This window comes from Taeniopygia guttata, chromosome 12, assembly GCF_048771995.1.
Source record: "Taeniopygia guttata chromosome 12, bTaeGut7.mat, whole genome shotgun sequence".
Taxonomy (NCBI): domain Eukaryota; kingdom Metazoa; phylum Chordata; class Aves; order Passeriformes; family Estrildidae; genus Taeniopygia; species Taeniopygia guttata.
In genome coordinates, this window is record NC_133037.1 from 6,480,383 (window position 1) to 6,494,261 (window position 13,879).

The 13,879-nt window shown below is 45.2% G+C and overlaps 1 protein-coding gene across 2 annotated transcripts in view; it reads left to right on the top strand.

Moving 5' to 3' along the window:
- ADAMTS9 (ADAM metallopeptidase with thrombospondin type 1 motif 9) overlaps positions 1 to 12,909 on the top strand; it is a 79,712-nt gene extending 66,803 nt beyond the window's left edge. For both annotated transcript variants that reach the window (XM_030282961.4, XM_041718749.2), the window contains 10 exons: positions 508 to 678; positions 2,142 to 2,336; positions 4,172 to 4,304; positions 4,551 to 4,645; positions 4,798 to 4,892; positions 4,987 to 5,120; positions 6,623 to 6,714; positions 7,867 to 7,971; positions 9,952 to 10,046; positions 10,340 to 12,909. In XM_030282961.4, the coding sequence (XP_030138821.4) occupies positions 508 to 678; positions 2,142 to 2,336; positions 4,172 to 4,304; positions 4,551 to 4,645; positions 4,798 to 4,892; positions 4,987 to 5,120; positions 6,623 to 6,714; positions 7,867 to 7,971; positions 9,952 to 10,041 (1,110 nt within the window). In that variant the 3' untranslated portion in view covers positions 10,042 to 10,046; positions 10,340 to 12,909. The remainder of the gene's footprint in view (positions 1 to 507; positions 679 to 2,141; positions 2,337 to 4,171; positions 4,305 to 4,550; positions 4,646 to 4,797; positions 4,893 to 4,986; positions 5,121 to 6,622; positions 6,715 to 7,866; positions 7,972 to 9,951; positions 10,047 to 10,339) is intronic.
- Positions 12,910 to 13,879: the final 970 nt, after the last annotated feature.

The window sequence follows — 13,879 nt, forward strand, 5'->3', positions numbered from 1 at the left end:
GTGATGAGTCTGTGATTCTGTGTGCACCATGCCAAAGCAGAGAGCTGGAGAAGGAGCTCCCCCCACAACGGCCACAGCCAAAGGTGCAGCAGTGTGATTTCTGCAAGGGGGATGGTTGAATTGTCATTCTCCAAACAGCTGTATTCACTAGGGGCTGAAATAAAGGGGGTTGGCCCTCTCTTCTCCCTTTGCCCTATCTCCTGGCCCAGCATGCCCAATCCTGCATATTTTGATCCTACCACAGCTGGACCCCACATCTGCCCAATCCCAATACCTGCTACCTTGGTTTCTCCTCTCTCCTGGGGATGTGTGTTAGTACCTCCACAGGTCAGGAGCACTTTGTCACTGGCAGCAGCACGTGGCACAGCAGGGTCCTGGTGGAAAATTTTCCCCCTGGTGGTACCAGTGACAGCTGAGAGGGGTTGCTGGGAGGAAAGCTTGCTCTGGATGTGGGTTCATTCCCTGGGGTCCCTCAGGGTGGCCTGAGCTGTTGTTTCTTGCACACAGTGCACCAAGACGTGCGGGGAGGCGTCGCGGTTCCGCGAGGTGTTCTGCGTGGATGAGAAGAAGCAGCTGCAGAGCAGCAGCTCCTGCGAGCCCAGCAAACGCCCCGCCGAGGTGCAGAGCTGCGGGCTGCCCCCCTGCGAGTACATCTGGATCACGGGAGAGTGGTCAGAGGTGAGTCCCCATCCCCCTTGCCTCCTCCAAGCCATGCTTTCCTCCTCTCAACACTGCCCTTGCTGAGGTATTGCAACCCCAATCAACAGTGGCAATGCAGCGCTGTGGGTTTTAATTATTATTTTTTGGTTTATTTAATTGTGCAGTCTCCCGGTTGGATAGAAAGGAGCAGTGCTGTGGAAGACTAAAAGCAGCCTGCTCAGGGTCCTAGCTAATATTATCTGGAGGCAATTTTCTTCCAAAGCACAGTGCATTCAGCAGGCACCCTCTTTGGTTTTCTACTGGTTTATTTCATTTATTTAATTAATTGGTTTTATTCCTATCCGCTTCCTGGGGGCTCCGGAGTTGTGAGTTGTGTAAGGGTCCAGATGTGCTTCATGGGGGAGAGGCAAGCCTGGAGGTGACCATGGGGGCACATCCTTCCTCAGTGCTGTCTTTGCAGGGGCAAGGACCCAGAGTGAGGGAAGGCAGGACATTCACCCTCACAGCTGGGAGGCAAGGAAAATAGATGAGTTTTCCTTGCAGCGGGCGCCGCATGCAGGAGGATGCAGGCTAATCTCAGCCTGTTTCCTTCTGCAGCCAGTGAAGGATTACTTTCCAGTTGGAGAAACAGCAGAGGGAAATGACAAGGCAGCTGCTGACACAGCACTGATTAAAAAGAAAGAACAAGAAAAGGGAAAAAAGAAAACACGGCAGGGCTGGGGGGAAGGAGAGCCAAGGCACCTGAGATAGTGCAAGGAGGGAGAAATGTGGAGACATGAGAATATCTCAGAGAGCCTGGTCTCCTGAGTGGTTTCTTAAGATAAATACTGAGATGCCTGTCCAGCTGGAGCTCTGGCTGCTCCTTGCCCAGGGACTCTCTACCCACCCACAACGCCTGGGAGACCACCTGGGAGCACTCAGGTCCATGAAGACAGAGAGGTGAAAAGAGCTTACAGAGCCAGAGTTTGGCTCTCCCAGGTCCCACTCAGTCCTTTGATGAGGAAAGCAGAAGTGCTATTTATCCTCTAATTACAATGAAGAATTTCTCATTCTTCTAGTTGCTGACAAGTACCTGCAATTCAGGGTCAGCCTTGACCATTTTCTATCTCTCTGTATCCCATGGCAAAAAAACACCACAAACCAAAACAACTAATAGAGTAATTTCCAAATCCCCATGGATCTTCTGCTCCTTTCTTTGTGCTTGGGAAGAAATAACATGTGGCCAGGAGCCAGCCTGGAGCAGGGAGTCCTGGAGCAGCTGTCGATCCAGCCCAGAGAGGAATTGGGTGCTCAAAGATAGCGTCAGGCTCCAGTCCCTTTGTAGTAGCCACTTACAATATTCATGACTGACTTAAATAGATACCAGTGGTCCCTTGAATCAGTTTCCTCTGTTAAAAGCTGACAGGCCTGGTTTCCTCCCCTCCATTTTGGGCAGCCTGCCTGAAGCTCGTGGTGCTCACCGGTATTTGCTGTGCCCGCAGTGCTCCGTCACGTGCGGGAAGGGATACAGGCAGCGCCTCGTGTCCTGCAGTGAGATTTACACCGGGAAGGACCACTACGAGTACGGCTACCAGAACATGGTCAACTGTCCTGGCACGCAGCCCCCCAACATCCAACCCTGCTACCTCGGAGAGTGCCCCATCTCGGCCTCCTGGCGCGTCGGCAACTGGGGAAGCGTAAGTTGGGCAAACTTCTTTTTTGGCCAAAAAGACTGGAACGACCTTTTTTTAAACATAGACCAAAGGTTTGGCAGTGGAATGTGTTAGAGCTGCTTAAATTAATGCATTGAATACTCTGGTGCAGCAGCAGGCCTGGTGTGTATAGGGCTTCATGCTTCGGACTGAACCCTTTCGTATGGGAGAGCCCAGGGGCTAGAAGTAGAGTAATTCATGAAAATTTGAATGTGGCTAACATTTGTGGCCGTGTTGATGGTCATGCTGAATGCTTAGTCAGAGAGTGGGGTCATTGCAGAAAACAAGGGTTTGAAAGCCTTGTGCTAAAAGGATTGGTGAGTCACTGGCAACTGCAGTTGATTCCACTTGGCCACATGTATGAGAAAGACTTGGGAGCCAGCATTAGGCTGAAACACTGGTCATCTGAGCCTTAAAACAATTTTTTTCTTGTTTTTTCCTCCCCCTCCTTCTCACAAATGCTGGGACAATTCAGGGGAAAGAACCTGGCCTTTCTGCTAAAGTTATTTGTGTTGAGCCTCTTCTGGGACCTGAACTACAAGATCAAATTTTAGTTAAGGTGATAACATTTCACTTCTTAGGGCTTCTGACATTCTTTGAAATGTGACGTTTCTCCCATAAACTTGATTTATTAACCCAGCTCAGGCATTTGTAGGAATTTGTCAAACCTTTACAAGGCAATGAGTGTCAAGCCAAGTAAAATGTAGTAGAAGATGTCACGGTAACTGGTAAAGCCATTTGAAGCCTAAGTTCCTCCTGCCCCATAGGAAGCTTCAGATCCTCCCTGTGAATCAGGGAGGAGGAGTTATAGCAAAGAGCTCAGCCTCAATTAATTGGTATTTTCCCTCAGAATTTAAGTGCAAAATACCCAATTCATTAATCCAGCTTCACTGCAAAGAGTATTCATTTAAGAGAGAAAGACCTTTCTCCTCACTTTGGGCTGCTGAATGTCCCAGACACCACCAAGTACCATGACCCTTGTCAGCTGTGATTTTAAAAGGGATTTAATGTAAAATGCTATCCCCTCTGATGGACAGAAAGAATCCTAGTCAGTGCTTCAGCTAGATTTTATGGAACTGGACTTGATAAAGAGTAAATACCCAAGCTGTGAATACCATGAGCCATTGAAAGCCATCTTCTTCACGGTGTCTTCCTTTAGAATAATAATTTCTAAATGGGTGAGCAACTTCATTTTCTTTATAGCCTAACCTGGTAGCTGTAGAAAGAGCTGATTTTCATTTCTCAAGTACTTGAAAGAACAAGTTGTGGACGGATGAGCAAGGTGCTCCCACCTCCCACAGCCCAGACTCAGTAGCTGGATGCTCTGCTGCTTGGTAGCTCCAGTAACTTGTGCAATTTCAGCCTTAGGATTGCCCTTCATCTGGGTGGTTTGAGGATGACCCAGTGTTTGCACAGATGTAGCCATTTTCCCAGCAGGTGAGGGGAGAGAAGATTTTGAGGCTCCTTTTTTTTTTTTTTTTCAGTGCAATCTGCATAGAAAACAACAATCTTCCTAATGTGAAAAATAAGCAATTTCACTTGAGCACATGGTTCTCTTTAACCAACTGCCTCATCCAGCAAAGTGTGCAAACACTGAGCAAAGTATGGTATTCTTGAAGTAATCAATGATAATAAGGAAGGGATTAATTACCAAAGGGACTACTCATTTGATTAAAATTAAGCCTGTGTTTGAACACTTCACAGGATTGAAGTCTTTGCTGCTGTCTCTTGATACAAGGGAAACCATCTGTCCCTGTTCTTTCTTCTGGAGCCCATAAACCCTTGAGATAAACCAGGAATCTCTGTCTTCTGTCCCACAGTGCTCTGTCACCTGTGGAGTTGGGGTCATGCACCGCTCAGTGCAGTGCTTGACCAACGACGACCAGGTCAGCAGCTTGTGCCATGTGGACCTGAAACCTGAAGAGAGGAGGACATGCCACAATGTCCATGACTGTAAGTCTGCAGATTTACACCTTCTTTTGCCTTTCTCGTGGCTTCAGCATCTTTCCCCCTCAAACTCCTAGAGATCTGCAGTATTTCCAAGCATTGGGAGCCATCCAAGTAAGCACTAAGACACTTCAGGGAAACCTGTTAAAAATAAAAAAAGATGTTTTGATGGTTTGGAAGCCTCAGAGTGTTCCAAAATAAATTTTGATGTGTTGTTGTTCAGTGACTGCAAGTATTTCTGTTTTGTTTCAGGTGACTTACCAAGGAGTTGCAAAGACGTTAAAAATCTTGAAGGTGTCACTGAAGATGGTGAATATTTCCTGCAAGTCAAAGGAAAGACATTAAAGGTGCATTTCAGCAACAGAATGATAGTTAATGGGTTTTCTAAAGGTTCAAGAGGAGCCTGTCTGTGGTGTTCACTTCCACTCTTGGATTTTCTGCCTTTGGTTGTCTCAGTGATGCCTTTGCACATGACACAATTCTGGCTTGTCTCTCTCAGGTGTATTGCTCTGGGATGCAGACTGACAGCCCAAAGGAGTATGTGACCCTTGTAAATGGGGATGCAGAGAATTTTTCAGAAGTGTATGGCTACAGGTAAGAAATCCTGTAATCATGAACCTTACAGTGTTTTTGTTTTCCATGGCAATATTTCCTGGTCATGAGTAGAAAGGGTTTTCTTTTGATTTAGATTGCATAACCCGACCGAGTGTCCGTATAACGGGAGCAGACGAGAAGACTGCCAGTGTAGGAAAGATTACACAGCAGCTGGGTTTTCCACCTTCAGCAAAGTAAGGCTGGACCTGAACACTATGCAAATAATAAGTGAGTAAAAACAGGGCCTTGCCATTAAAAAAATGTTTATTTTACACAAATATAACTGTAACAAGCAAGCAGTAGTACTCTAGTGAGCAATATTCTTGAGAATTCCTGTTAAAAGCTGCTTTTAGGCTTGGTCTCCTGTTTGCTGCTTTACACTTGGAGACTGCAACTTGAGTACACCAGAGATGCTCGTGTTATTTCTCTGTAAAACAGGAAAATACTAAGGCAATTGCTGGTGTATCTACTCTGTGAAATGAGTATTTGCATGCTCCCAGCAGCCCAGTGCATTTGGTGAAGGATTTTATTTCATTTGGTCCCCACTTTTCAGAATGGGCTCAGACAAAAAGCCTTACCAGGGAGGAGCTGCCCCACTCCCCCATCCTCTCCATTTTACTCAGAGAGGTGTCAGGAGATCCCAGTGCAGGGGTCTCCACTGGGATGGGGATGCTATTCCCAGTGGCCAGGGCAAAGAAGTGTCTCAGCAGAGCCAGACCACAGGGAAGTAACTTGTGTTGAGGGCTGGGGACATGGATTTGCAATGGAGAAAGAGAATATAGCTGTGCAATAAGAGTAACACACTGTCTCTTTTGTCATTCCTGTGAGCTGGGAGCCCATCCCATCACCAGAGACCCTGTAACATTCCATGGGGTTATGGTTTCAGTCCCCTGACTCCCCTGCTATCAGTTTTCAGCAAGTGTTTCAAAAATACAACATATTGTTGGGAGTTCATTCAGTAAATAGCTAAGTGGTTTTTTAGCAAATCAAAATCCTTCCCTGTAAAATGACTCCTTATCTGATAAGTGGGTTTTATCACTTAATTTTCAAGACCTCCCAGTCTATCAATCTGTAAAAAGCAACTAATAATCTGTAAAAGCTTCTAGGTAAAGATCTCAAAGGAACCACCCTCTGGGAATTTGATACTAGCTCCCTTTGAATTTCAAAAGGAGCTGGGCACCTACCTCTGTCAGGCAGGAGCTATCTCACATCCCCATCTAAATGAGTCTCAGTTACTTCAGATCCTTCCAGAGCAAAATACTCCAATTCCCTTTGAAAACCCGACCCCTGGGCTGGGGCAGCCAGGAGAGCAGAGATGTTGTTTGCTTTTGTTTAAAAGAGAGATTTAGAAGGTGCTGTAGCCTTTTTTAAAGTGGGGGATTGTTTGATAGCGAAATAAACCCCAAGTTAAGGGTTCGAGTTTTGTTGTTATTTATACCTTGTTCCTAAATCATCAACAGATTTAAACTGAGCTGTAAATACTGAGTGTAAATGTCCTGTTAAATTCAGTGCTCATGTGCTGGGAATCAAATGTGGAACGAATCAGGATATTTAATATTAAAAAATATAATAATCTCGGTATCATAAAATTGTAGTAGTCTTGACGTCCTGCATTAATGTGGGAAGCTAGCTTTGGTGAATTTAAACATTAGCAAAGAACATGTTTACATTTATTTTGTCTCTCTCCCTGCATCTTTCTTTCCATGTTATTCACCAACTCATCTCCACAGCAACTGATTTACAGTTTGCACAGACACATGATGGACGACCTGTTCCTTATGCCACTGCTGGGGACTGCTACAGTGCTGCCAAATGCCCGCAGGTATTTGACAAGAGCATTTAACAGGAATTGGTGCCATTTGTTATGTTCAGGCCCTCTATTAATTACTGCTGATGCAGCAGCCCAACTTCAGTGAGTGGCACGTTCTTATCTCAGCGATCTGAAACTTTTCCCTTTGTGAAGAGGGAGAAAGTGATGAAGAAAGTTCCTTTTGTGAACAGGAAGAAAGTAGTTTCCATTTTCCATGTTATCAGGCCAGTGGCTGCCTAAGAGACATTCCCTAAGGCCCCAGTAAAGGAGAAGAGGAAGAAGAAAGAGGCTGTGGGGAGAGAACTGGGTTTTGCCTGCATAGTTGAAGACAAGGGGATCAGTCCATGACAGGACTTGGTGGAAATGCTGGGCAGAGAGAGCAGCAGGGAGCAGATGCTTTTTGAAAGTCTGTAGGAGACAGTTAACACTGTGTTAGGGATGGCTTGCTGCATGTCCCCAGCACACCTACCTTTTGTGGGGCCATCTGGTACTGCACGGCCGTGCTGGGCTGTGGGGCGGCCTGGGGCTGTGTCAAAGGATCCCTCCATGGGTCCAGAAATTGGCAGGACTGGAGTCTGCCATGGGGGTGAGGAGAGGGCTGGGGGCTGAGCACTGGATGCTGGCATAGTCCTTAATTTTCCATCCATCTTTCTCATTTCTAGAAAGGGTGGAATTAAGTGTTTTAAAGAAATTGAAGAGTTTCATTAGTCTGAGGGAAAAAAAAAAATCAACAGTGGAAAATAAGGAAAACAAGGACAAGTGTGCCCTCTCCAGTTGAGGAGGGAGCAGTGAGAGCAGCTGCAGCACATCCCTGAGGCTCCTTCCCATCAGCTGCTGGAGCACGTCGGGATCTGCAGTTTGCCATGGGAAAGCCAACAATGCCCTCAGCCGGCAGAGAAGAAGCAGTGCAAAACCGGGGTAAAGCAGTGAAACCTGGGGGGAAAAGGCAGTTCAAAAGCTATGGCAAGCCCCTCCTTCTCTTCATCAGAAGAAATTCCTGATGTGAGCCATGCTGTGCTTTGTACAATGATCATGATCAGAGCAATGGAAAACAAGGAAACCCCTTGTTTTTGCTGTCAAGATCCTGTTAGAGAAGCGACAGATGGTATGCTGGGAATGTGGAACATGGCATTTTGGGATAACCAGGCTGTGGTTGTTTTTTAGGGTCGCTTCAGCATAGACCTGTACGGGACAGGCCTGTCCCTAATGGGAACAGCCAAGTGGCTCTCGCAAGGGAATTACGCGGTGTCGGAAATTCAGAAATCCCCAGTAAGTTGTAACTTTAATTATGGCTGTACCTGCTCATCGGAAGTTTTTAATCACCACATTGTCATTCATGGCGACATCTTCCAATAGAGACTAACAAAAAATGAACATCTGATATTAAAGCATTGTATGTAATTGTAATGGGGCGAGACCCTCGCGGGTTTAGATTGATCAGAGTTATTACAATTAATTAGTGAGCCTGATTTACTGTGAAACTGAAAGTGCTGAGTGCTGTGGGGCAGACATATCCTTAATCAGTTGCCTGACATGTCCAGCATGGAGTGTGCATCACAAGGCAGGGCAGCAGGACAGGGTCAGGGCTGCAGAGCAGAGTTGGACCTGCAGGTAGGGTCTGGTCTAGTGCCCTGAGTAGGAATTGTTCCCAACACATGGCTGATAAAGCATGGAGGGTGTGGACCTTCCTGCAGGTCTGGTCTAGGTTTATCTCCTTGGGAAAGTCTCAGGTCACTGTAGTGTTGCAGAGGCACCATCCCCTGTCACTGCCTGTGGCTCTGCTGGCTGGCTGGAGCCTCAGATTAAGCCAGGCAGCCCTTCACAATTACTCACAGCCAAATTTGTACTTGTACTGCTTAATTTGCCTGCCTGTTAACACCTCCTGCAGTCACGGTGTGCCTTCACTCTGTTGCTTCTGTGTCATATTCTGAAATGGTAGAAACCCAGGATTGCTTTTTTGGCTGTTATTTCATGTGAGTCATCCCAACTGCCCCTGTTAAAACTCTCCAAAGGAGGTCACCATAATTTAACAAACAGCAATTAGCAAAATATCCTTTCCTGTACTGCTTTCAGTCTCCCCCTGGCTCTGGGGAGCCTAAGTCTCCCCTGTGCTGGTCTCTTAAAGAATTATTGCTACAGATCTGACCACACTACAGGTGGAAAAGGACCAGCACAGGTCCTGTATGTCAGTTCCACCAGGTGTTTTTCTATCTTCCCCTTCTAAAAGGAGAGAAGTCTCCTTTGGGGTTGAAGAAAATATCATGGCTAGCAGAACTAAAACAAACTTTAAGGAACAGAGGTGCTCAAAAATCCTCCATCACCTGATGGCATCTGTCAAGTGCTGTTCCAAGGGCGTAATTGCCTGCAGGAGCAGAAGAAAGAGCGGTGTAGTGAGAAAGATGATAGCAGCCTGCTGCACTCACAGATCAATAATGTCAAGAGCAGGGTGGAGCTAGTTTAAAAATAAGTGCTTTGTGCAAACTTCTTGTGTCCTTAAGTCCAATTTTCTGGTAATTGAGGGTTGAATTCCCCTCAAGTACTGTCTTTCCATTGTAATGACCAAGAGCAGAAAGACTCTGCAGAGGTGAGATAAGGAAGGCCTGATGGAGGTATTAATCTCCTGCCTCAAGCCCAGAGTTGCACCTCTTGCTGGGCTCACCTGGAGACCAGGTCAACCTCAGGACCACTCCACACTTACCCCTCCTGGCTGTGGGAAGGGGAGGAGAGTTGGCACCTCAGCAAGTGACATCACCTCACCCTATCACTTTTCCTCCTCTCTTGCCTCTGGAGCCACTCCAGAACTTTGCCTTCCAAGTGGATGCTTCCTGGTATTGTCTGCAAATACCCTTTCCATGCTCAGGCAGAGTTGAGTAGTTGTTTCTGACCCAGAGTGGTTTTGCTCTTGCATGAGCCAAGTTTTCTGCTCATTACTGTTATTCACTGTGGGGCAAACTGGAGAAAGCAGATACCCTTGAGATACCCTCCAAATGGCCTTCTCCTTGGCCAGCTTTCAATTTAATAAATCAAAACAACCCTTTCCTATTTGTGTCCATCATCTGACCTGCTAGCACTTAAGAGAATTACATTTGTGTACATTTGAATACAGCAGTGATTTCATAGATTGATTTTGGCATAGTTTGTTTTCTTACACACCCTAAAAACCATGGCTTGAGTAACCCAGATCTGGCCCTTCTGCAGCATGGAATTCATGAGCTCTTACTGAGCTGTTATTTCTGATTTTGCCTGCAGGATGGTACCAAAGTAGTAGGAAGATGTGGTGGTTACTGTGGGAAGTGCACTCCATCATCTGGAACAGGCCTTGACATTCAGGTGTTATAGCAGTGGTGAGTTCTCAGCTGCTTCTGCATGAAGGAAAATCCAAAATGCCCTGAAGGAGCAGGTCAGACCATGATTGCAAAAAGATATGAAGTGTATTGGTGACAGCCACCCACCCCACACAGCATCCCTGTGGGATCCCCCCTCCCCCAGTAACCCTTGTGGATACAGCACTGTCGCCTGGAAACACCTCCCCACCTTACTGGCACTCGCCTTTGCTCTGCTCTTGTGCCAGTTTCTCTGGTGACATGTTCCAGAGGCCAGGATGACTCTAAATGTGCACCTTTTCTGTGTTTTCCAGGTTCTCTGCAAGCAGCCAACGGAGATGAGGGATGGATGAAGGATAGTGATGCAATACCTCTGCCTTCCACTTTTATATCTGTGTATATGTGTATATAGATTGCATATTCCTAATGTACAGTATAATATTTATGTTTGGGATTATTTATTTTGATTTAATATTTTTGTACGTAAAATCATTATATTAAGGCTGCTTTTACTATTTTTATTTTTTATTGATAAATCCTGCAGTCAAGCCACTGCATTTTGCATACTCTACATTATATGTAGCATTATGACAAGTGATACTTAATTGTCACTGTATTCAGTTGTTTACTTTCAGTCAGTAATTTTCCTTCAGTTATGGGCTGCTTTGGCCCTCCACGGTGCTACACAATCTGCATAGGGGTATTTTTGGCATTTCAATCTGTCTTTATGCAAGGAAATTAGACAAGATGTGCTTAAATTTTTATTTTTAGGGATTAGACTGACAGCACTCAAGGAAAACATGACAATGAATACTGTGCTAGTTGCATTAGCAATCTTTATCTTTTAGGTATATTTTGAATTTCACATGACCTCTGTGGCCAGTGCTGAAAGCACTGGTTTGGTGCTAACATGATATTTATTAATGCTCTGTACTTTTAGTTAATCCAGTGCCTTTATCATTGAAGAAAGGGATAAAGGAGAAAAATTGTCTGGCAATTCAAATCAATCAAGATCTACCCCAGGTTTAGGAAAATTCCTGCAGATGGATCTTCATCTCAAGCCCCATTTTTTTCAGGGTTCTGAAGTGAACTCACTTTTTAAAAAACATGTATCTTTGTCTCCTAATTGCATGTGCCACTGTGCTTCCTGACTCCATCTGGAAGCGGGGTATTAACTCATCCCAGACAGGCTGATCAGGCCATATGTTTCCCTGGGCTGTGTTCTCAGAAGAGATGTAGTATCTTACAGACTTTGTTACAAAATCCTAGCATGAAGATGAAAGCATCCCTCTGGTGTTCCCTCCCCATGGGGCTGGTGAGGACCGTGGGGACAGCACGGCCAGGGATGGGGACAGCACAGCCAGGGATGGGGACAGCACACCCAGCCAAGCCACCCCTTCTCTTGGCCAGGGTACTCCCCTGCAGGCACTTACAGCATTTCCCCAGCTTCCTACTCACTCCCAGACCATCTGCAAAGGGAGGCTTTGCTGCCTCCTTTCAGCAAGATCACTCTGTACCTACAGATGATTCTGCCCCCCCTTCAAAAGCAAGCTGCTGTACGCCTACTCTTGTGTTGCTTCGGATCTTCCTGGTAAGGCATCTGTGCTCCTTGCCTCTCCTCGTTCCCATGTGCAGCCAGACATTTGCTGTTGGCTTTTTTTTAATCCAACTGAGGAGCCATGTCCTTTAGGTGTGGTGGCTCCTGCCTGTACATAGCCCTCTGCCTGTGGCACGCCAGGCTTTCACAGAGCTTCCTAGCACACTGAACGGGGGTGATGTGACCAGGTTATTGTTGTAGTCTGTGACTATGTCCCTTATCTCCTTCTCCACAACTTTACTTAGTGATAAGAAGGTGCTGCCCTTTCACCTTATATGTCGAGGCAGCCAGGAGCACAAAGTACAAGGAAAGGAAGCTTTTCAGCACAAAATTACCAGCAGTTTGGAAAACCAAAGAGGCTTATCTGCTACTCCAGATAACTCTTTCCATTTTGGATGCAAGCAGTTACCAAACACAACCTCTGTGAGTCTTTCACAGAGCTCCCCAAAGGATGTGTAATCAGTGTGTTACAAAACACTTGGATCAATGGTGATAAACGATCTGATCCCTGGATTCATAACCTGTGTGTGCCAGGCTGTGTTCAGCCTTTGGAGTGAAACTGTCAGCCTGACAATGAGGGATTGACACATCCCTGTCAGCTGGGAGACATCTCACAGGCTGTGGTGAAGCCCGGCGGCTGGAGAACTGGTGAAGGAAGGAGGAAAAAGGGAAAGAGAAAGAGAAAAAAGGGAAAGGGGAAAGGAGTAATAATGGAATAGTGATTTTCTAATGATAATTGCTTATGTACAAATTCTGTAGGGAAAAAGGGAAAATTGCACTATGAACTTCAGAAAGAAATAGTGGTGCTTTATCACTGTAAGTGAAGTGAAATGAAGTGAATGGCTATTTATAAAAAAGAAATACTCTTTTGACCCGTACAAGTTAATTTCTACCATATAGTTTCAGGGAAGCTATTAACAGAGCTAGCAGAACCTAAAAAAATACAAAATAAACTATAAGGGAAAAAAAAGACAGAGCACTGATCCTGACATTCCTTAATGGTCATCATTAAATAGAGCAGACTTTGACATTTCTTGCTCAGGAAAGAACTCTGTGTTTTATATATCAATGCCATTATTTTTCTACAAACTGGGGTATTTTTTTTGCAAGCACTTTCCTGTACAATGTTTCCTTTCTTTCTGCTTACACTCAAAAGGAAATGAGAATACCTGTATGACATGTCTGTATGGTCTTGCTGCATTTGCCATCGTATTTCAATACCTGTGTCCTACAATAGAGGCAAAATACTTTGTACACAAGGGAATAATACATTTAATGTTAAACATTCTTATCTGTACTGGTGTTTCTTTCCAAGGCGTGGGTTTGATTGTTCCATGCAAAAAGAATGAGGGATGGGAAGAATGTTGCTTATATGGAGCCCTGCCCCAAACCTATGTTAGAGTCTGTGGACCAGGGATCCCCTTGGAGAATGGCCATGACCACCCACTCATGTCCTGCTGGTTGAGGCTGATGCTCCCAAATTTCTGTCCAGAGAGGACTGCTCCAAGGTGCATAATATACACCAGCACATCTCAGAGATGTCCCATGCATTGTTCATATATATCTGGTGACTGGCTGGTGCTGCCTTTAATGACCAGGGACATTCTTTGACATGGCATATAAGGGAGAGAAGCAGTTCAGTTTAAAATGTTTCTGAAGGATGAGCTGGGATAATGGGCCTGGGCCACACCCCTTCTAGTGTTATGGAAAGAAATATGCCAAAAAAAAAAATCAACTTTCCTAAATTGGATAGTATCAAATATACAAGAAAATTCAGACAGGAGAAATTTAATTTAAAAGGAAGAAGTGTAGGGACTGCCTCCCAGGATGGCAGTCAAGTGTTGAAGTGCAACCAGTGTTACATCACCACTGCCCCAGATACTGCGGGTAAGAGTGAAGTTGCAATTTTTGTCTTCCTTTATATGTTTTTCATGCTTTGTCTCAGAAAATGCTGCAGATCTCTTAGTGCTGGCAGGTCCAGCCTTTTCCAGCTTCTATTTTTTCAAAGGAGAGAGAATTCCTCCCTTGTGCTGTCTGGAACACTGTCAGATGCAGAAAACAGAACATGCATGTTACAAAAGCTCAATTCTTATTTTAAATGACCAATCTCATAAAAATGTCTTTTCTATCATTTATCCTTAATAAATTATTACAAAGACTTTAAATGTGAGCTGCTGTGGAATTAATACACTGACCCTGAATCATATTTAACCGTCCAGCCCTGTATAATGAAAGGTCATTTTAACACTTTCAGTGC